General features: G+C 47.1%; 2 protein-coding genes and 1 long non-coding RNA gene across 3 annotated transcripts in view; 1 reads left to right on the top strand and 2 right to left on the bottom strand.

Moving 5' to 3' along the window:
- Positions 1-15,494, bottom strand: part of PEX14 (peroxisomal biogenesis factor 14) — a 69,037-nt gene extending 53,543 nt beyond the window's left edge. Inside the window, exons 1-2 of the mRNA XM_068171588.1 lie at positions 15,408-15,494; positions 11,217-11,264 (exon numbers count right to left, since the gene is read on the bottom strand). Of these exons, the coding sequence (XP_068027689.1) occupies positions 11,217-11,264; positions 15,408-15,443 (84 nt within the window). The 5' untranslated portion in view covers positions 15,444-15,494. The remainder of the gene's footprint in view (positions 1-11,216; positions 11,265-15,407) is intronic.
- Positions 15,495-15,584: 90 nt separating this feature from the next.
- Positions 15,585-19,841, top strand: DFFA (DNA fragmentation factor subunit alpha). Its single transcript, XM_068171587.1, has 6 exons — positions 15,585-15,764; positions 16,375-16,536; positions 16,652-16,782; positions 17,542-17,731; positions 18,099-18,253; positions 18,889-19,841. Exons 1-6 carry the CDS (start codon positions 15,668-15,670, stop codon positions 19,090-19,092), a joined length of 939 nt encoding a protein of 312 aa, XP_068027688.1. The 5' UTR covers positions 15,585-15,667; the 3' UTR covers positions 19,093-19,841.
- On the bottom strand, positions 16,508-16,983 carry LOC137461823 (uncharacterized). The gene is made up of 2 exons (XR_010993496.1): positions 16,926-16,983; positions 16,508-16,885 (listed from the first exon to the last, which is right to left on the bottom strand). It is a non-coding gene; the product is annotated as an uncharacterized lncRNA (long non-coding RNA).
- Positions 19,842-20,044: the final 203 nt, after the last annotated feature.

Below are 20,044 nucleotides of genomic sequence, written 5' to 3'. Positions count from 1 at the left end.
TGAGATGTCCTGCACGGAAGTGCTCGCGCACGTGGCAGGGAGGGAACAGCAGGTGGAAAGCAGAGGAGCTGGCAGTGCCCTGGGATTTCCTGGGACAGGCGGTCACTGCAGCTGCACAGCCTGACTTCCCCAGAGAGTTTTCTCAAGGAGAAGCCAGCCATCGATCTCGGGACACACAACTTCCAGGACCGTTCCTTATCTCAGAACAGCTTCTGCCACGAATTCCTGAATGCGCTTTAATGTTTAAATTATTAAATGCATTAATGTATTTACATTATTCAAGTCGTATGTGCATTTTTCTAAGATAATTTATGTATAAGAGCTTGAATGTCCATGACTGTTAATGTCTACAACCCTTCCTGTTCATTATTGATTCTGGAAGGAAAAAAAAAAAGGCAGTGTTTTAATGCCTTATTTTTAATGTATTAAGAGTCTGAATAAGTGCATTCTCTTTTTTCTTTTGTAATTTCATAATTTAAGTAGTGCATTTATTAAACTGACACAGTATGAATTGTGGTGAAGTCTGGCACAGGTCCATGCTGCCAACGCAGCCCAACCGACCATCACGCTACTCTGCAAATCAAGCACAAGCTCAGCTCCTCTTACTCCAGCTTCTACTCCCAGCCTGAAATCAGAAGGGACACAGACCATAAAGTCTTTTTAAAACACATTTTCTTTGCTATTTACACAGCTTTTCTCTGTCATCTCCATTTTAAGTTGATGATTTTTTTGTATGTTATTGATGAGCTGTTTGAACGCAAACCTGATTTTTCAATGAGTTTTGACACACACACTACAGCTTAAAAATGTCTACAGTACCTTTTAATCCCTGTAGTTCCAAAGCACTTAAGAAATCTAAACCGAATATAATTTTGCTGTTTCTACACCACAGCTGTCACATCATAAATCCAAAAATTTGCTCACAGGTTAATGTTCACAGACACATCACATACAGAAATCAGGTCAGCGCCACTGCTGGACCACAGTCACTTCAAGAGCAGAAGGCAGAGCTATTCACCAGTAGCTGCCCATCCTGTGTGGCATTTTGGGACACGAATGCTACAGCAGGCAACAGAAACTGCAAAGAAAAAATCCAGCTAACACACAACAGAGATACCTCCGCTCACTCCACCCACACTTAAATGGTGTGTATGGACATGCACTTTATATATAAATTATGTGTAAGTGCCTCGGATGTTTATAGCCAAAAACACTACTTCCAAAGTCCAGTTTTTACTGCCACACAAATCCACTGCCAGCTGAGCCTACACAGAGCAACAGTGACACCCGATGGCTTTCAGCTTAACCTTGGGACACAATTCCCTGGGAGGAGAATCCAGGGGCTCCATTCCCTCTGTCGACGTGGTGGCCCCAACTCCAATCACCTATCAGAGCAACTCATCAAGGAGCTGAGCTGCAGAGAGATAAAACTTGCTGTACGTAGGCACTGTATGTAATTAAGAGTGTGCATAAGTTTCACAGTACATTCTGCATAATTACAGCCCTGGCTGGCACCGCTGCCAGTGCGAGCATGAACACACACGCACACACATAATGTATGCACAATATTGTGCATATGGACTTGGGAAAAGACAGGGAACAGTGAAAGTTGCTGGCTGTTGTTTTAAGAGCTGACTCTGCCATTTCTAAGGTTAAGTTTGTGTTTTTTTGCTACTCATTACCATTCTTTAACTGTTACAATTTATATCAGCATATAATGTTAAATAATTACAGGGAGCGGAGCTCACTCTAGCGAGGATATAAATGCGCTGTGGGATTCTACAGATTTAAACAAATAACACTCACAGCAGGGGGTGAGCAGATGAATTAGCATTAATATCCTGCCTGGGAGATCCCAGTGCAGTGTTATGGCTTAAATACAGATCTTTTCTGTAACAGTCAATATGACAGCTACTACCAATACAGCCCAGCACATCCACCAGTCAATATACAGCTGCAGCTGAAAGAATGCCCTCGTAATAATCCATACAGCAGCCAGTTAAAATAAATAACTTCCCTTTAACAGTCCATATCACAGCCAACTGCATTAAAACCTTCCCTTTTAAGGTCTATACAATAGTCAGCTAAATGGAAAAATTGGCATCCTTCTTGGCAGCTTCAGAGGGAAGTCAGGCACCGAATGGGTGAGAGACTGAGCTCGCTGTGGTCTCCTGGGATCGAGGGGCGTCCCTCCGTGCCGTGGTGGGGATCCCTGCTCGGCTGCTATCACAGCTTGCAGTGAGAGGTCAAGTTAAGCCTATCTTTCACAAGCAAGTACATTTTCCTTAAAACAATAAAGACCAAAAGCTATTTCTTTCCTGACATGAATAAGGAATCAGACCACAGCTGGCCAGCAGTAGCCAGCACATAGATGCATGTTTCCTCAGAGTAAAGGCAACGTGCTTTTACTAGCACTTTAACCACTAGAGAGATATCCCATCTCAGCCTAAAAGCAGAACCCAAAGCTCTCTGTTTTAAATCAGTAGCTGCTTTTTCACTCTCTAACAAGAAGCAACAGGCTGAGGTAGGCTGAGTCTGCCTCCCTTGGACTGGAGCACAGCCCTTCATTGTGCAACAGCAATTGCAACAGACCATAATATAAATCATGACAGACATGGTTACAAAGCACCCAAATCTGAGAACTGAACTGGAGGAAAGCACATGGCCATGACAAATTCTGTCACAAGGCCACTTTACACTTAGAGTCCAATCTTTATCCTGGTACCCCTCTACTGGTAGGGACTGGCTGTAAATTCACACTTCAAATTGCAAAACAAACCTGCAGAACTTCAACAAATTACAGTACTTCTTGAGGCAAATTAAGAAGTAAAACACCAAAAAAAATTCACCAAGCACTTAATACTGAGCCTAGAGTTTACAAACTGCTGTACAAGCAGTAATAAATCTCTAGAAAATTAAATGTGTAGCTATCTTCATATTTTCCATACTGCTACAAGATTTTACCAATAGAGAATTTTGGCACTAAAATACTACACTTGCTATCTTACTTTAAATGAAAGGAGATAGATGACAATTTTGTTAGAAATAGAAATGATAAAGCAGGAATTGCATTTATTTTTTAAAACTCCGCAAATTCAAAACATCTGACTGCTTCCTTTTTAAGAAACCTGTCCCTTTGGGTATATATTAAAAAACATAAACATAAACCAGGGGCCTACAATCCCACCAGATGTTTGGCACCTGGAGCCTTTTCAAGTAATTGATTAAGAAAGTAATTTTTTTTTCAGGTAACAGGAAAAAATTGTGTCTAAAGTCTTTCACATTTTCAATGCTGTAATTCTCCCTTCAGGTTTGAAGGGAAGATGGCAGCAACAAATTCATTCCAGCTTATAGCCGCCCAAATTAAATAAATACACACCACCCCTACTCCAGAAGTCATGGTTTGAAGCTTTGACCATATTTTGCAAAATGACAGTTATTAAAAACAACAAACATGCATCACTGTGAGTCATCTGGTTTCCAACTTCTGAGTCAAAAGGGGCTGATTCCACACAAACTGAAACCTGGCTCTCCGAGGACTCGCATGTTTAACGATTTGTATCTCTGCACCACAGCTTCAGAACAGGATGTGGAAGGAAAGAATGAAAAGGAGGGAGAAAGGGGAGGGGAGGGGAAGAGAAAAAAACACTTTTTACTGGTCCCAGTGTCACTGCAAATAAAGACCACGTCAAGATTTAAACCATAATAATGGAAAGGCTATAAGGTCTCTGCTATAATGTTTCCTCTGATATTCCCTTTCATAAATGTTCTCTTTATGCTGCATGCTTGGCAATAATACATGTAACGTTTGTGAAGCAGCCCGCTGGGGAAGCTGCAGCACATGAAGCCTCACACAACACACACCAGAAGCCAGGCAGTTCATTTACCAGTTCCACAACTTTCCTTCATCTTCACCCGTCATCTTCAGGAGAATGCGACAAACCTGAGGCCACAGGTCATGTAAAGCAACCTCCAAATATGTTTAGCTGGAAACAGATCTGTGTGTGCCAGTGCATGGACTTGCAGCTGCCTCCTCCTCCAGTGGGAACCTTCCCGAGTTCCCAGCTCCTGCAAGGACAAGCCAGACCCCGAACCCATCCACAGCCGTGCCTACAGATCCCTGGCACCTGAGCTTCCTCTTGGCACACCCAGGGAAGGACCCAATCCCTCCAGGGAGCTCAGCTCTGCCTTCCCAGGTGGAATGGCCTTCAGCAGCCTGAGGCACCTGCACGCCTGGAAGGGAAGCACCTCCACCGTAAGAACTTCCACTGGAATCCCATGGGGCACCAGTCCTGAATTTCCCAAGGGACCTGATTCCACTACTTTGAGGTTTACCGGGTGTTTGGCAGCTGACCATTAGACTGGAAACTAAGTCCATCTTTATGGAATTGTGGCAACCTGAGTCAAGAAAGGGGTTTTCAAAAATGCAGTGCTGGGGGGCCGGGGCAGGCTCATCTCAGTCTTGTCTGTAATTCTCAATCACTGCACAGAAAGTATTTATATCCTGTTGGCAGCATGTGCAACCAATGCGACTCCCTGTGTCAGAGCTGTCAATTATGGGCTTGACTTATGAGGAAAGATTAAATGAGCTAAATATGTAGAGCTTGGCTAAGAGACCGGGATGGGGGTGGGGGGAAGGAGAAATGATGTGATAACTGTCTGCAAACATCTGAAGGGTGCAGATGCTTAAGGAGGAAAGGAAACACTTAGGATCGCACACAAAACAAACAGAAGCAAGCTGGAAGACACAGGAAATTCTCACTGTATAGCTGGGAATCTCCATTCCAGCAAGATGTCCTCTACCCTTGAACTGTATCCCGAGGAATACCATCACTCAGGCCATTCAGATGCCTGACAAAACACCAGAACACTGACAGCAGAGGAGAATTCTGCTCTAACCAGAAGAGGAAACAAGTAATGTAAAGAAGTGGCACATATTGTGAGTGCCCTCTCTTGCTTGTCTCCAGCAGTAAAATCATTTTACTAAAAAGCCATGCATATTTTCTTTGTTATTTTTCCAGACTGACACTTGCCAAAGTGTGTTACAGGGTGACAGCTGGGAAGAGGACACAGTTTGTACAACGTAACAGAGAGGGATGCTATGTAAATGTGCACACAAAACAAACACAAATAAGAAAACCCAAAAATTGTTAGGCTGTTTGGCAAGATTTGCAATGTAAGTGACATATGGAGAAACACAAGAAATACGAAAAGCAGTGAAAATTCAATCTAAAGTACGATGGTCAGGGACTCCAAATCCAAGATTTATACCAACTCTCAACTTCCTAGTTTGGCAAATCTTGGTTCTGAAGGTGCTGGCATCACAAGAATCTGAAGAATGTATTCCTGTGTGCTGTAGAGGTTCTTTCAGGTTCTTGAATATTCTGCCTTTTGTGGCCCTGCTACCTCACTTTTAATGAGATGGACATATCTGAGGCACAACAAAGATGCCACGGATGTGGCAAATGTTTTCAAATGGCATGATCTCCCAGGTAAAAGTAGGAGATGAAGACCAAGAAGGAAGGAGGAAGGCAAGAAATGAGGGAAGTTATCCCACGTAGGCAGCTATAATCTTATATGGATCCCAGGCTGTCTCCAGACTCGTTTGGATTGCAGTGCCAATGACACAGGCAATGCCTGAGCAAAAGGAGTCCAACTCTCCAGTGGTGCTAGAGGCAGAGAGGAATTAACAATCTCTAGCAACATTTTTCAGAGTAGGAATTTAATACTGTGGAGTCAAGAGGCACTCCAAAGAACAAATTCCTGCATAAAGTTATTTCAAGAAGCTAAAAATGCAGTCAGTCACTCTGGTGAAGTTCTTCAGCTGGTCCCTCCTCTCCTCAAGCACAGAGAACCGTGGGCAATTGCTGCCCTCTACAAGCTGCTCTGCACATAGCAAAGCTCCCACATCTGGAGCAGGAATGATGTCTTTATCCCACAGCCATTCCCAGTGCAGGTACCTTTCTGCTGTGCCCCATGCCAAAGCTGGGGTGCACACAGCAAAGTGCTCCCAAATCCTCCTGAGCAAAGCAGGACATGAGCTGTAAAATACTGTTTGTAGGTGTAGCACCTTCAGACCCTGAAAACATCACATGAACATAAAAATTTGTTTTTTTCAAGGGGAAAAGACCAAGTGTTAAGTATTTCCTAACTGTGTGCCAGTGTGTTTTTCCAGTGTCTCAAAGCACTGTAACTTCCATTTTACCCTCAGTGAGAGACCTGGGATCTCTGGAAGTCAAATCATACCTAACATTATAGAAGACTCTGACCTAACTCCCTGAACTTTATTTTCCTTGTGTGTTCATAAAGAACAACTTAGTGTATTACAACTATTTTAAAACCATTTTAAAAGTCCTCTGACCAGTGATGTTGGTCATTCTGGTTTGTTTGAAAAGCAAGTAGAAATTGCTTTCAGAGCTTTCCTGCACAAGTGCACAAAAAAGATTGTGAGCTACTAACTCCTGCTCCCTGACCGAGAAAGACTGTCCCTGTCCTGGGTGTGCTGCCTCATCCACCACTCAGAAGTGTCATTCACATTTTGCCACCCCCCTCAAATGGGCAGTTTAACCTGGTATGACAGTGTTTCTTTAACTACGCTCAGTGAATCAGACTGCATCTGTGTGCTTGGAACACATTCACATATTTATCTAAATCAACAGAGTAAAAGGAATCGGCAGATTAAGCAAGTGCACTTTGCGTGAACGATGAAAGAAGTCGATGAACACCCAGAAGAAAGAGAGAAAATCAGGCAAAACCCAATAATCTTGAACTTATCAGAAGGTCAAACACAAGAGAGCTCTGCTTAATAAATCACAGAGCTCTCTTTGCAGCAAACCAAAGGTTATTGTGCATGGCAGTCACACACCTCTGACTCCCTGTTTGTGGCCCAATAAACCCAAAGTCTGCACAGGAATTGCCCTCCACAGCCTGGTGGAATTATTGGCTAGCACTGGGATGCCACAGCAGCACCTGCAGGGCCTCCCCAAAGCACCTGCAGCATCATCACACACGAGGCTCCTGCCCGGGAGGGCGGAAGGTCCTGGAGCTGAGGTCTCTCTCCCTCTCCTGCTGACAGTGGTAAATCACCCTGACTAATGTTTCCCTGGGGGCTGTAAGTTAGTTGCCTACTGACTCTGGCTGTCTGGAAACCCCCTCTGGATAGATTTACCTTTAGAGAATCATTCGGTGTACTCCACCACTAGGAACAAACCCATTGTGGCAGACGGAAAATTTGTACAGTAAACAGGTATAAATCTTGTCTTAAACAATAAAGGGTGGGAAAATGGAAAACAGAAGTGTGATGGGGAGTACTCTCAACTAAAATGAACCCCGACAAGCTCCCTCAAATCTTGTGACACAAATCTACGGCCGCTCCCCATTCCCACTCATGGCTTTGTTCAAACGGTAAAGACAACAGTGTTTGTTAGAATCACACTCTACCAACTCCTAGTTGCAACAGTTAGAGCTAAAAGTAAAATCTCAATTGCAAAGCTCCTTTCTCAGAAACCTAAATGAAATTTTCTGTACTCGCACTCTACTTGAAAGGAAGCTTAACAGAACAGATAAGGTGTAAAATGAGACAACAAACAAGAAAGAATTTAATAATTCTACTGTCTGTCACTCACTGCAGTGTACCCTGTGATGTTTGCACAAAAAGGGGAATTAAAAGTGCTCTGGCCATTACCCTGACCCTTAAATATTTGAAAATCAATTTAACAAAGGGTGGGGAAAAGCCACGAGGGCTCCAGCACATTCCAACAAACTCTACACTAATTGCTACAGAGGTAGCAGTAATTCTTGTTAACTTGTACCTTTCGACAGCCTGTAAAAAAAGGAATAAAATGTCCACATTTCAGTGTTAACTGCTCTCATCTGCAGCAAGAAACAGAAAGAAACAGAACATGCTAAAAATAAAAGAAGAAAAATTAAATAATCTGCAAAAGAATCCTGATCCAGGAATTTTGTAACTTAGTGAGCAACCAAACGAGTGTTTTGCATTTACAACCAGTACTTTCATATTTACAACTAGTACTTCTTCCAGATACCAAGCAGCAGCTAGGGAATGAATGTGTTTTGTGACAGAAAAAAAGCCCCAAACAAACAAACAGCACATCAAAAGGCCTCACTGACAACTCTCCTTCCTTAGGATCTCCCTACAGCCCAGGTTCCTGTTGGAGGCTCTTACAGGCACAACCTTCAGAGCTATAATTTAGGCTGCAGCAGACTGGGCAGAAAGCAAAGGCCAACAGCAAAAACATTCAAGCTCTTGAAAACACCACAAAAGCAGCACAGGATGGTTAAAAAGCTACAGGACTCTGTGAGTGATGAAACAGAACAAGCTAAACAGATGATTTAAATACAACCTGGAGAGATATTAGACCAAGGAAACAGATTCCTGATGTAAAGGGCATTTTCTACTGGTTTAACCTCACAGAAAGAGTTTGTCCTATGTAGTTACATCCTTTGCACATCCCAGGACTTTGCTTTGAGTGGCTGAAAAAAGACAAACCTATTCCAATTCCACAAGTGTTCAGAGGCTTATCAGAGGTGGCTGCTCCGAGCAGCAGGGGATGCAGCAGTGCTCACTGATAAGCCGGGCTCAAGGAGAAGCTGATCCCGCGCTGGCGATGACAAACGTGGCTGTAAACAGCAGCAGAGCGAGATGCTGACACTCTGTGAACACAAGGTTACACTTCCCACTAGGAGCTACACGGCAGATTTTAATGGGCCACGACCGACAGCGGGGAAATGAGTGTCCGCTCTGCTGCGGGAATTATGGCTGTCCCCAGCCCTCCCACCCACTGCCACTGCCACTGCCACTGCCACTGCTCTGACACAGTGACCTCCACTGGGGACTGCTTTGCAGCTGGGACTGCTTCTTGTAAGGACACTGGATAACTCAAGGGGTTAATGGCATGGATGTGGAGTCTGTTATCTCCAGTTTGGCGGCTCAAAATATCAAAAGTGGGTGGGAGAAAGAGCAGTTTGGATCGTGACGTGAGTTGGTAGGGCTGCGTTCTGAAGGCCTCAGTAGGGCCATAAACCATTGCAAGGTGCCCTGGAAGACCCAGTGCAGGACACAATGTCATGTGTCAGACTGGGTCTGCTACAGGATCTTGGAGAATGCTGAAGTCCTTGTGCAAACGACTAGGAATCCTGGCTTCTCCTGGGTTCCTGTCAAAAGCAGCAGGCTGTAGGCAGGGGTACAGGGTAGACAGAAGACAGTGTCCCTGGCACAGGGCAAAATCCTTGCAGGATTTACTGTCCAGTAGAATCACAAATCCCAAACAAAACCAGCTTGAGACTGTAACAACGTCTGCTGATACAATGCAAGGTGTTTTAATTCTATTGCTTTCTCATTCTTGTGTGCTGGTATGACCCAAACAGGTCAGTCCTGTGAAGCACTGAATCCTTCCACTCACCAGTAAAGTCAAAAAGGGTGAGGGGGTGCAGAGCAGAATTTGGTCATGAAACTCTTTCCTCCTTCCTCTGGACTCTTCAACTGCTCACCACCAAATGTGAAGTCCAGGACGATACCCCAGGCACACAGCCCCCCACCTAGCCAACTGCTGGATTAGTGCCAGGGCTCTCTGGTGCTTCCGTAAACACTTTTATGACACGGCACCATGTGCCTCCGATCCTGCTTTATGGGCCAGGATCTCCTGCCTGTGTGGAAGGGAGCCCGCACGATCCTGGCCACAGGGAAGCCACAGCAGGATGGTGGAAGTCAGGTCATCTGGCTCACAGACCTGAACTGCTCATTTAATAAGGCGTCTACAGAGGAGCAGATGGAAACAATAATGACTCCTAAACAAATGTGAACTCCCAAACAAATGTGTCAAAGACTGTAAGAGTTTATTATTTTTTAAAAGTTAATGAAAAAATAAGAAGGAAACCTCCACCTTTCAGAGGGCTCTAATTAGCTGACATGCTAGACTCACCATCATGAGAATAAAGTTTATGTTCAAGTTCTTTAAGTGCATAAATAATTTTATGTAGTAAGAATATCCACCCAAACAGAAAGACATACAACTGCTATATACTTCCTCTGAGCAATTCAGCAGTCGCATATACAGTAAGAAATTATTTGTATCTAAGGTAATGTTAGAATCTGCCTTGAGAAAGAACAAGCTGTTGACCAGCACAGGCTGTGATGATCTGCTGCCTGCCCTGACCTTTCTAAGGCAGGGAAAACCAACTCCTCCAAAAGCAAACCACCAAATCCACCACAAAGCACATGGTGTCAACAACAGCTTCAGGTAATCTCATGTACAGATGTCCATGCAGTTAAGGGATGGCACAATGTCATTAGAGAGACTGCCACTGCAACAGAATTCACAAACAGACCTTTCATGAGATGCATTATACTGATTTTTCTCAGTTCACAATCTTTACTCACATCTCTCTTTTTTAAAAATCATCTCCTGGGTTCTCTAGGTCAGAGTTACATACTTTGATGTGGCCAGTGTCACAAGTACTTGAGTCTTCTCCCTGCAAATAGCTATGATCAACAAATGAAAGCCGCAGAAGAAATTTAGAGATCTATATATTTAGGATGAAAGCAGTGGCTAAGAATTTTGTCAAGGTTTTGGCTGACTTATAAATGGCTGAAGAGGAAGGAAGGAAGGAAAAAAAACCCAAGGTTGTAAAATCCATATACTGCAGCTCCAGGAGTAGTGGCTCACTTCCCACTCTGCATCACCATAAAAGAGCAAACAAAACAGGGTTCTCTGAGTTATCCTCATACACAAAAAATCCCAGGGTCCTTTCCAAAATGCTTCTAGAGTAAAAACATTGGATTACATTCACTGCCAGCTGACAAACAGTTCTAAGCTCACTCTGAGTGCCTCTGAATATAAAGACAGCTTGAATGAGGTCTCTGAGCAGCAGAGGGGTTTTTGTAAGAGTACAGCACTACGAATCTGTTGCACAGGGCATTCTTCAGACTCCTTCCTAAAGAGGCTTTGAACAAGAGCACGACCTCGGGACAGGCCAGGGCCCAGGTGACCCAGGTCCAGCCCCAGGCTCACGGGAGGTGGTGGCCACAGATCAGAATTCAGAGGGGTGAACAGCATGGCCACCCGCGGCAGTTTACACCTTTTCCACAAAGCCCAGCTCCTCAGAAAAGCAAAACAGAGGCTGAAAAATGATGCGGCAAAGAGAACAGCTCGTGTGTTATCGACAAGAAATTCTCTGCTGCTGGTCGAGGAACTTACCAGCGGCTCCCGAGACGCGGCGTTCTCAGTCGCAGGGCAGGAGCCAGCCTGTGGAGCAGAAAAACAGTGAGGTCACATTGCCACCCGATGGGCACCGCTAGCAACACTCATCCGGAGGGCTCCCGTGAGCAGCATCTAGGCAGGCACACTTGTCTGTGCAATCAGCAAGTTCTGTGGAGGACTGAAGACAAAAAGGTCAGAACCACAGCAAAATGTATTATTCCCCATTTAAAACAAGGGAACTAACAGAATCTGCAGAGCTGATTTTAGGGAGTCAGCAGCGAGAGCTAGCAAGACTCCTGAGAGATGGCACGAGAGTAGTGGCCACATGAACACAAATCTTTAAATACTTCTCCCACATCCAGGATCCAGTAATGCATCCTTTGTTTTCTGAACCATTCTTCTAAAGATTTCTAAATAACCATGATTTACCTAAACCTCGCAAACTGTCGGCAGTACCAGGACCATCCTTGCTTCCCACACATATTTAAGAGATGAAGCTTTGTCCTCCAATTCTATTCCTCATTTTTATACATATACCTCGCCTTCAAAGTATCTCAACATTTATTTTTCCCATTTGCAAAATACACAAAAACAATATAGATAAAATAAGTATTTACCACAAGAGGGTACCACAAGAGGGTGCCAGAAACTCAAATATACTGCAACGCATCTGCATCCAGACAAGGATCCTCACCAGGACCCAGCCAGACCTCACAGGTGGGCCCGGATTCTCTGGGATCGCTTGCCATAACCTCTGGGAGGGAAGGAGGAAGGAAGAAAGGACCCACCACTGAATTCATATCCTCAGGAAATTCCCAGAAGAAACACTGCTAGCCAAGACAAATCTGAAATTGGTTATCCTGTTCACAGGCTACACCATCATCTTGCTTTTCTCTTTCTTTTACTATAAAAAAACCAGTAACAGAGAGACAGGATCTTTTCTTTTGCTATTTTTTAGTGAATACACTGCTAAAGGCCCAAGGAACATGATTTCTAAACAAACAAAGTATTTTAAAATCTCTGTTAGAAATATTTATTGCCTTTAGAACATAATTCTATCTACGTAAATTATTTCATTTGAGCTGCAGTACTCCCCTCTCCCCACACTGCTTGAGGCAATATATTAATTCATGAGAATGAGAAAATTAAACTAAGAAAAACAGATAATAAGCCATAAGACATCTGACACTCCCTTTTCAGCATCTAAATTAACTTGATTTGTAATAGGAAACATGATGGGGCCCAAACATAAACATGTTAAAGTGAGGCAGTGCCACTACTCACTGCCTCCTGCTGAAAGCTTGGTAATAAATAAGCAAACATCACCAGGGGCAGAAAGCAAATATTTTATCAGATTCTCTAAACGTTTAGAGTGCAATGGTGACAACTTTCTACAAGCAGTAGTAACAGTGTCAAAACTGCAATGGCTGTGTAAGAAGAGTGGTGTTTACATTCAGTGAGACTTGTAAAGATATTGTCACTGGTTTGTTTAATTCCAAAACTGTCCCCTTGAGAAGTCACCCACTGTACTATATATATAAATATCTTTCAATCACATCCCCTTTTTCCAGGCAAAGCTGTAAGACTCTCTCCAATTCCATCCAAGCCCCCAGAATCTGCAAGCACTGAACACTTCTCGGAGCTCTGGCTGAGGGATGTGCAGCAGTGTGAGACCCACAGGAGATGGTAAAGAGAGTTACAGGATCACAGAACAGTTTGGGTTGAAGAGACCTTAAAGATCATCTCATTCCAACCCGCTGCCATGGGCTGGGACACCTTCCACCAGATGGGGACACCTGTCCCCAGCAGGCACAGCCAGGCTGGGGCAGCAGGAGCAGCCCCCACACCCCCTGACCAGCACAGGGGGGAAGGAGCAGCTCCTGGGGCAGGTCAGGGCTGAGGGTCAGGGCTGGGGGACAGGGCTGGGGGTCAGGGCTGGGAAAAAGGGGGTCAGGGCTGGGAATCAGGGGGTCAGGGCTGGGAAAAAGGGGGTCAGGGCTGGGAAAAAGGGGGTCAGGGCTGGGGGTCAGGGCTGGGAAAAAGAGGGTCAGGGCTGGGAATCAGGGCTGGGGGTCAGGGCTGGGGGTCAGGGGGTCAGGGCTGGGGGTCAGGGCTGGGGGACAGGGCTGGGGGTCAGGGCTGGGAAAAAGGGGGTCAGGGCTGGGAATCAGGGGGTCAGTGCTGGGGGTCAGGGCTGAGGGTCAGGGCTGGGGATTAGGGCCCTGCCCAGCAGCTGGACCAGAGGGTAGAGCCCCATTTTACCACTGCCCAGAGGCTGCTGACCAGTGCCCTGTCCGGGGGCTCCTGACCAGTGCCCTGTCCAGGGGCTCATGACTGTGTCCTGTCCAGGAGTTCCTGACCAGTGCCCTGTCCGGGGGTTCCTGACCAGTGCCCTGTCCGGGGGTTCCTGACCAGTGCCCTGTCCAGGAGCTCCTGACCAGTGCCCTGTCCAGGAGCTCCTGACCAGTGCTCTGTCCGGGGGCTCCTGACCAGTGCCCTGCCTGGCAGCTGGGCTGGGGGCTCCTCACACGCCGGAGGCAGGACAGACACCAAAAGGGGTGCAAATAACTCATTCTGGCCTGAGGATCCAGCACTGCTACACGCAACGAGACAGAACCTGATTCTGCATCTTTGCCTTTAATACCCAGAGCATTCTCTGGCTACATTTATGAGGTTAAAAAGCAAGACTCTCCCATTTCCAAACATCTGACCTTATTTTGAGGTAAAGCAACATAAATAAATGGGAGGGGTTAAGTGTGCAGTGGGAAAATACAATGTCCAAACTCAAAGGAACCTGAATGATTTTGCCAACCACATTTGCCAATTAACCAGATTTCTTTCTCAGATACTTCCAGCCCCGTAGACTGCCCAGGTGCCTTATGGACCAGCCAGATTGCTTCAGGTTTCCTCATTCTGGAAGCATTCACCTGAAGTGTGAGGGATGGACTGTAATGCCTGCACCTCAGACTGGGGCTGACGAAAACACCTGGGTGATGCAAAGCTGCCCTGCCTCCTGTGAGTTTGGTAACTTGGCCTTTCACAACCCAGATCTGTGCTGGTTAGCCAACAGTACTGGTTTTATGTAATTTATTTCTATTTCAGTTTAGTTCAATAGCCTTCCCTACAAACGCAGCCTCCTCAGTCCAAAACGAAGGGATCGACAGAAGGTTCCTGGTGATTTTGCCAAATCGGACCGGTTTGAGTGACTGCACGTGGCAGTCCCTGTCAGTGACTGTCATGCCTGACAGGACAGCACTGGCAGGCTGCTCTGCTTTCCTCCCAGGTGCCCACACAGCCAGACCTTTCCCCTCCTGCTGCTGCAGTGGGGCCCTGGGGGCTCTGAAAGGACTTCACCAAATCCCACCGGCAGCACACACTCAGGAACCTGCCTGGGATAGTGGTGAGATGCCAGAGCTCCAGGGGGGTCATGGAATTTGAGGTGGGTTGAGCTTGAGTGAAACACAAGTGACTCTAGATCGTGAACAGGACAGTGCGAGTGAGAGGAAGCCGACACTCCACACACCTACCTCACACCTATACTACAGAATCACAGACCCCACCTGGAAGAGGCCTTCAAGAAAATAAGAATGTATACTATATACAACTCCATCACAGTTCTATCTTCTTCCTCTGGCTTCTCCATTCATTTCATGTCCCAGTTTAAAAACATCTTAAACTTTTAGTGTTTCTTGAGCACTCAAACCAGTGAACTTACATTTCTCTTTTGCTCTCCCCATTCAGGTTTGTCCTTTTATGCTCTTGGCTCAAGGGTGCCCTTCCGTTGCTCGCATTTGCAAGGCAGAGACAATATTTTCGTCTAACTAGTCACAGACACAGAGTAGTGTGAGCTGGAAGGGACCCACGAGGATCATCGAGTCCAACTCTTACCCCGCACAGGGCTCCACAGAGTTTTATAACCCAGCTGCACAGTGTCTCCTTTCTCTCCGGCCGTGTTTGTGGTTATTCTTCTCCTACTCAAATGCTCGATGAGTTTCATACACAAACCCTCAATGCCAACACGCCTGTGCCCTGGGCCCGGCCTGCACACCCTTCAGCCAGCCCCGCGCAGCCCCTGCTCGCACGGGGCGCGGAGCCCAGTGCAGCCCCGAGCCCGCGGTGCCCAGGGGCGGGTCCCGGAGCCCCGGAGCCCCGGGCCCGGCCCGGCCCGGCCCGGCCCGGCCGCCTCACCTGCCCCGGCTGCTCCGCTCTCTCCGCCGCCGCCATCTTCCCAGGCGCGGCTAATCCATCCCCGACCGCCCGATGCAACGCCGCCGCGCCGCCGCGCCGCAGACACGGCGAGTCGAAGGCCGGCGCGGCGATGCGGGCAGCGCCGGTGCCGTGAGCGCCCGGCCTGAGCCGGGCCGGGCCGGGCCGGGCCGGGCCGATCCCGCCGCAGCAGCGCCTTCCCCGCCTGGAAGAGCCCCTGGGGCACTGCCGAACGTCACTTGATGGAGGCGCGGCTGAAGCGCTGCGTGGTGCGGCGGCGGGACGGGCCGGAGCAGCACGGCGTGGCCGCGTCCTGCCTGCGGGAGCTGCGCGACAAAGGTGAGGGGGGGGGGGGCCGCTGTGGGACCCGCTGGGACCCACTGGGACCTACTGGGACCCGCTGGGACCCGCTGGGACCCGGTGTAAGACCCACTGGGACCCGGTGTAAGACCCGCTGGGACCCGCTGGGACCCACTGGGACCTACTGGGACCTACTGGGACCCGGTGTGAGACCCGCTGGGACCCACTGGGACCCGGTGTAAGACCCGCTGGGACCCACTGGGACCTACTGGGACCCGCTGTGGGACCCGCTGGGACGCACTATGAGACCCACTGGGACCCGCTGTGAGACCCACTAGGACCCGCTGGGACCCGGTGTAAGACCCGCTGGGACCCGCTGGGACCCACTGAGGCCCGGTGTGAGACCCGCTGGGACCCGGTGTGAGACCCACTGGGACCCACTGTGAGACCCACTGGGACCCACTGGGACCCACTGGGAGACCCGCTGGGTCCCACTGTGAGACCCGGCTAATGTGCAGCACTGTGAGGAGACAGGTCCTGGTCTCCAACTCAGTCACTGAGGGTTGCCTGTCTTTTGTGCTGGGGGTAATAAACGGGCAGTGCTATGTCACTTTCATCATTCTGTTAAGTATTTGTTTCTGGTTTGCAGTTTGCAGTGTTCTGGCTATTGACAAGGCCAGGGAACCCATCACCTTGGTACTGGCAGAAGATGGGACCATTGTGGATGATGAAGATTACTTCTTGTGTTTGCCACCTAACACCAAGTTTGTGGCACTGGCCAAGGACGAGAAATGGTCCAGCAAAAGCTTAGGTATGCTGTGAGTGAGGAAGCATGGAAGGGGAGGTGTGTTTGGAATACACCTAGTGACATTAGGCAGGGTCAGGGGATCAGGAATGACCCATGAAACTGGTGACTCTTGTGTCAGACAGTGGAACATCCTGGCTCTCGGAGTCTGTGGATGAAGTGGACAGTGCTGCCGAGAAGTGGAAGCAACTGGCCAGGCAGCTGAAGGATGACCTGTCCAACATCATCCTGATGTCTGAAGAAGACCTCCAGGTACAGTGGGGATACCCCCAGTCCCTGTCCTTGCATCTGCCCATCATCCATTTATCTCAGTAGAGACTCAATAAACAAGAGCTCAGGCTTAACTCAGCTGCTGCTTTTGGCTCTTGGTGTCAAACTTCTCCTTGAAGGGAAACATTCAAGTGTCCAAGGATGCTTTTAATCCCCAATTATCCTCACAGTGTGTTGTTCCAGTTCTGGCAAAAAGTTGAGATTTGGCCAAATGGCAGCTGAGGTCGGCTCATTCCTTAAAGCCGGACACGCAAAACCACCACCCCTGTGTAACATGTGCAGAGGGGAGGCTGAGCAGCAGGCCAGGTCTGTCTGCTCCTGAGGGGTTTGAAGAGCTGCTGTCACTTTCCAGAGCTGATTGATTCAAGTTTCTGACTGCTTAACACCTTGTCTGTGGTGAGGCATGGCAATAACTGTCCCTTCTTGTTCTCCCCAGTTTGCAGCCTCACAGGTGCCAGGCTACTGCCTTTCCTTTGAATATTTCCATGCACTGTGAAGAAGTAGTGCTTTGCTATTAGTTTTCAAGATTTCTGTTAAAATTGCACATGATTCCACACCTTCTTGGATGCCTTTTGGCTTTTAGTAAAACATGCTGCCTGGTGGAGTGCCACTGCAGCCTCTCAGAACTCAGGGGATTTGCTAGGACAAGAAACCTTGTGGAACATGCTTGGTCTCAGGAGGGTTTGTACTGCATTAAGTGCCATGAAATGAGTTACTCAGGAGCCCTCTCAATGTTTTAAGGTGCTTATTGATGTGCCACGCTCAGACCTGGCAGAAGAACTTGCCCACAGTGAAACCAAAGTCCAGGTGCTGCAGGACACCCTGCAGCAGGTGCTGGACAGACGAGAAGAGGAGCGTCAGTCAAGGCAGCTCCTAGAACTCTACCTAGAGGCCTTGAAAACTGAAGACAGTGTCTTAAGCAAAGTTGCAGGTAGGGAGCATTTGTATGCTAGAGAAGGAGGTTTTCAACTCCTAGCTGAGTGGAATAATTAAAGTAGATTGAGTAATTTGATCAGCTGTTGTTAAATGGGGTTGACACAAGAGCAGTTGTATATAGTTCAAGAATTCTCTGACCAGAGAGCCTCTCACTGCTGTGTCACATTTCTCACAAAGCCTGAAAGCAGAATACTGGGAGAAAAGCTTAGATCCTGGAGTCCTCCTTAACATTATGGATTTCTTAAATTCAAGCATGCACCTAGATTGGATGTATATTTTATTACTCTCACAACCACCAAAGCAGTCCAGGCCACTTTTCCTGTCCTGTTTGTCAGGGGCTGTACTGACCTGCTCCTTTTCAGAACCTGAGGCTGCACCAAGGAAGGAGATGGATGTGGTTGACACAGGTGCCAGCAGCACAGATACTTCAGCCACAACAGCACTCAGCGACCAGGTCCTTGCTGCTCTGAAAGAGAAACGTGCTCCAGAGCTCTGCTTGGACAGTCAGGATCTAGAGGTGGGTGAGAATGACACAAAGCATATTCTGGCAAAGCTCTCCCTCCAAAAGAGAGGCTATAGGGGAAGCTGTCCTTGCTTCGGGAGGCTGTGATGTCAGTAGATTGTTTCAAAGTGCTGAAATTTAATTAATTTCGCTTCCTCAGTAACACTAGCCCTGACTTGGAGCTCCTCTGTAGTCGACATTGGTCCACACACTGCTCTGTCCTCTGAAAAGCCACAAAATAATTTTGGGTTTGGTCTCTGACAAAATCAGTCAGCTGTCTTGCCAGCAAGGTTCTTTGGGCTTTTTTCTATGCTTATGCATCTAGGTATGTTTCTTTTATACATCCCAAATCAAAATAAAAACCTCCTTATTTGGAAAAAACTGTAAATCCAAAAGTCTAGGTAAACTGTAACCATTTAGGAAGGTGTTCTTTCAAGCTGTGAACTTGCTACTCTTACTTTTCCCTGCTGTAGAAAGTAACTGCTTTCTCCTCCTTTGAACACCTGAGCAGAGCTTCAAGCACTGAGTGTTTGCAAATTGCTGGGAACATCTCCACTTCCAAAGTGCCGTTCCTACTGTTGTTAATTCAGCAGAGGGTTAGTGGCTGGGCAGTCAGCAGGAAAGTCTGTTAACAATCTGTCTTGCTACAGCTGGTGTTGAAGGAAGATGCAGCAGCCCTGGCCTCGGCTCTGGGATGGGACAAGCAGAAAGCTGGAGCTCTGCAGGAAGCCTGTGATCAGGAGCTCTCCAAGCGCCTCAAACAAGTGCAGACCCTGCACTCCCTACGGAGCACGTCCAAGGGCAAGAAAACGCTTCCCTGGGGAGACTGGCCCAGTGCAAAACGCAAAAAATGAGACTGCATCACTGTTTGCAGTTTAGGTTTTGCTTTTGCATTAGAATCAATGCAAGCAAAGACACATCCTGCAGCCATAGTTTGCTGGTCATACTGTGGTGTGGCTATAGAACTAAAATCTGGACATTGTCCTGAGGCTTAAACTCCTCTGGTGATTTGAACGGTGTAAGCAAAGGGATTCTGACTTTTTGCAGAATGCTAGAACAGTGGTATTGCTAAGCACAGCATGTAAGTGTTCAGCTTTCAATACCTGGTTGGTAGCCAGCAGCTTCCATCTGATAATGGTGGATACAGCTCCTGAAGCCCCAGGCAGTTTGCCTACTTTGTTCTCCCACCATTTGCAGTGGAAAAAAGACGGAGGATCTCTGGAAGACACTTTGAGGCACAGTCAGTGATCAGGGCAGAGGGGACAGCCAGCTGCTGCCTGGCTTTAAGCTCCAGCCTGGGATCTAGGAACTTGAATTCTCACGCTGATTTAATCAGTTAAAGTAAATTCAAAGTCCTTCAGCTTCAGTGCTTTTTCTGTAAGGAACTCCTGTCTCTTGGATGCTGTGTAAGAACTATCATGTAAAATACAGCAAAGGTGGAAATAATTGCTTTTTAAGGCTGTGTGACAGAAGACTTGGATTCGGCCTGCTGTGTTATTCTCCTAATCATTAGTGTGGCATCATGATGCTTTTGTATTAACTGGCTTGTTTTTAAATTTGTTAAAGTCATTTTTTCTAACATCAATAAAACCTTTTTACCTTACTGTTGGACTAGTTTTGATATTTCCACCAGCTGCTATAATTAAAATAATGGGCTGATAACTACAGTATTGCCTTAAGGAAAGAGGATGAAGAAACTGAACACAGAAGTGCTGTCTTTAACTTAAACAAAGTGTTTAGGCAAAACATGTGTTCATCGTGGTGACTGCACCTGAACTCTCACCTGGCACAATCTGCTCTTCTCGT

This window comes from Anomalospiza imberbis, chromosome 23, assembly GCF_031753505.1.
Source record: "Anomalospiza imberbis isolate Cuckoo-Finch-1a 21T00152 chromosome 23, ASM3175350v1, whole genome shotgun sequence".
Taxonomy (NCBI): Eukaryota; Metazoa; Chordata; class Aves; order Passeriformes; family Viduidae; genus Anomalospiza; species Anomalospiza imberbis.
The sequence above is the reverse complement of the archived record's forward strand: the minus strand, read 5'-3'. Positions and strand labels throughout refer to the sequence as shown.

Excerpts from the sequence above, each read along its gene's own strand:
- DFFA (XM_068171587.1), top strand. The coding sequence starts at position 15,668 with ATGGAGGCGCGGCTGAAGCGCTGCGTGGTGCGGCGGCGGGACGGGCCG. Across the intron at positions 17,732-18,098 it reads TGTCTTAAGCAAAGTTGCAG|AACCTGAGGCTGCACCAAGG; the intron begins GTAGGGAGCATT and ends GCTCCTTTTCAG. Across the intron at positions 18,254-18,888 it reads TGGACAGTCAGGATCTAGAG|CTGGTGTTGAAGGAAGATGC; the intron begins GTGGGTGAGAAT and ends GTCTTGCTACAG.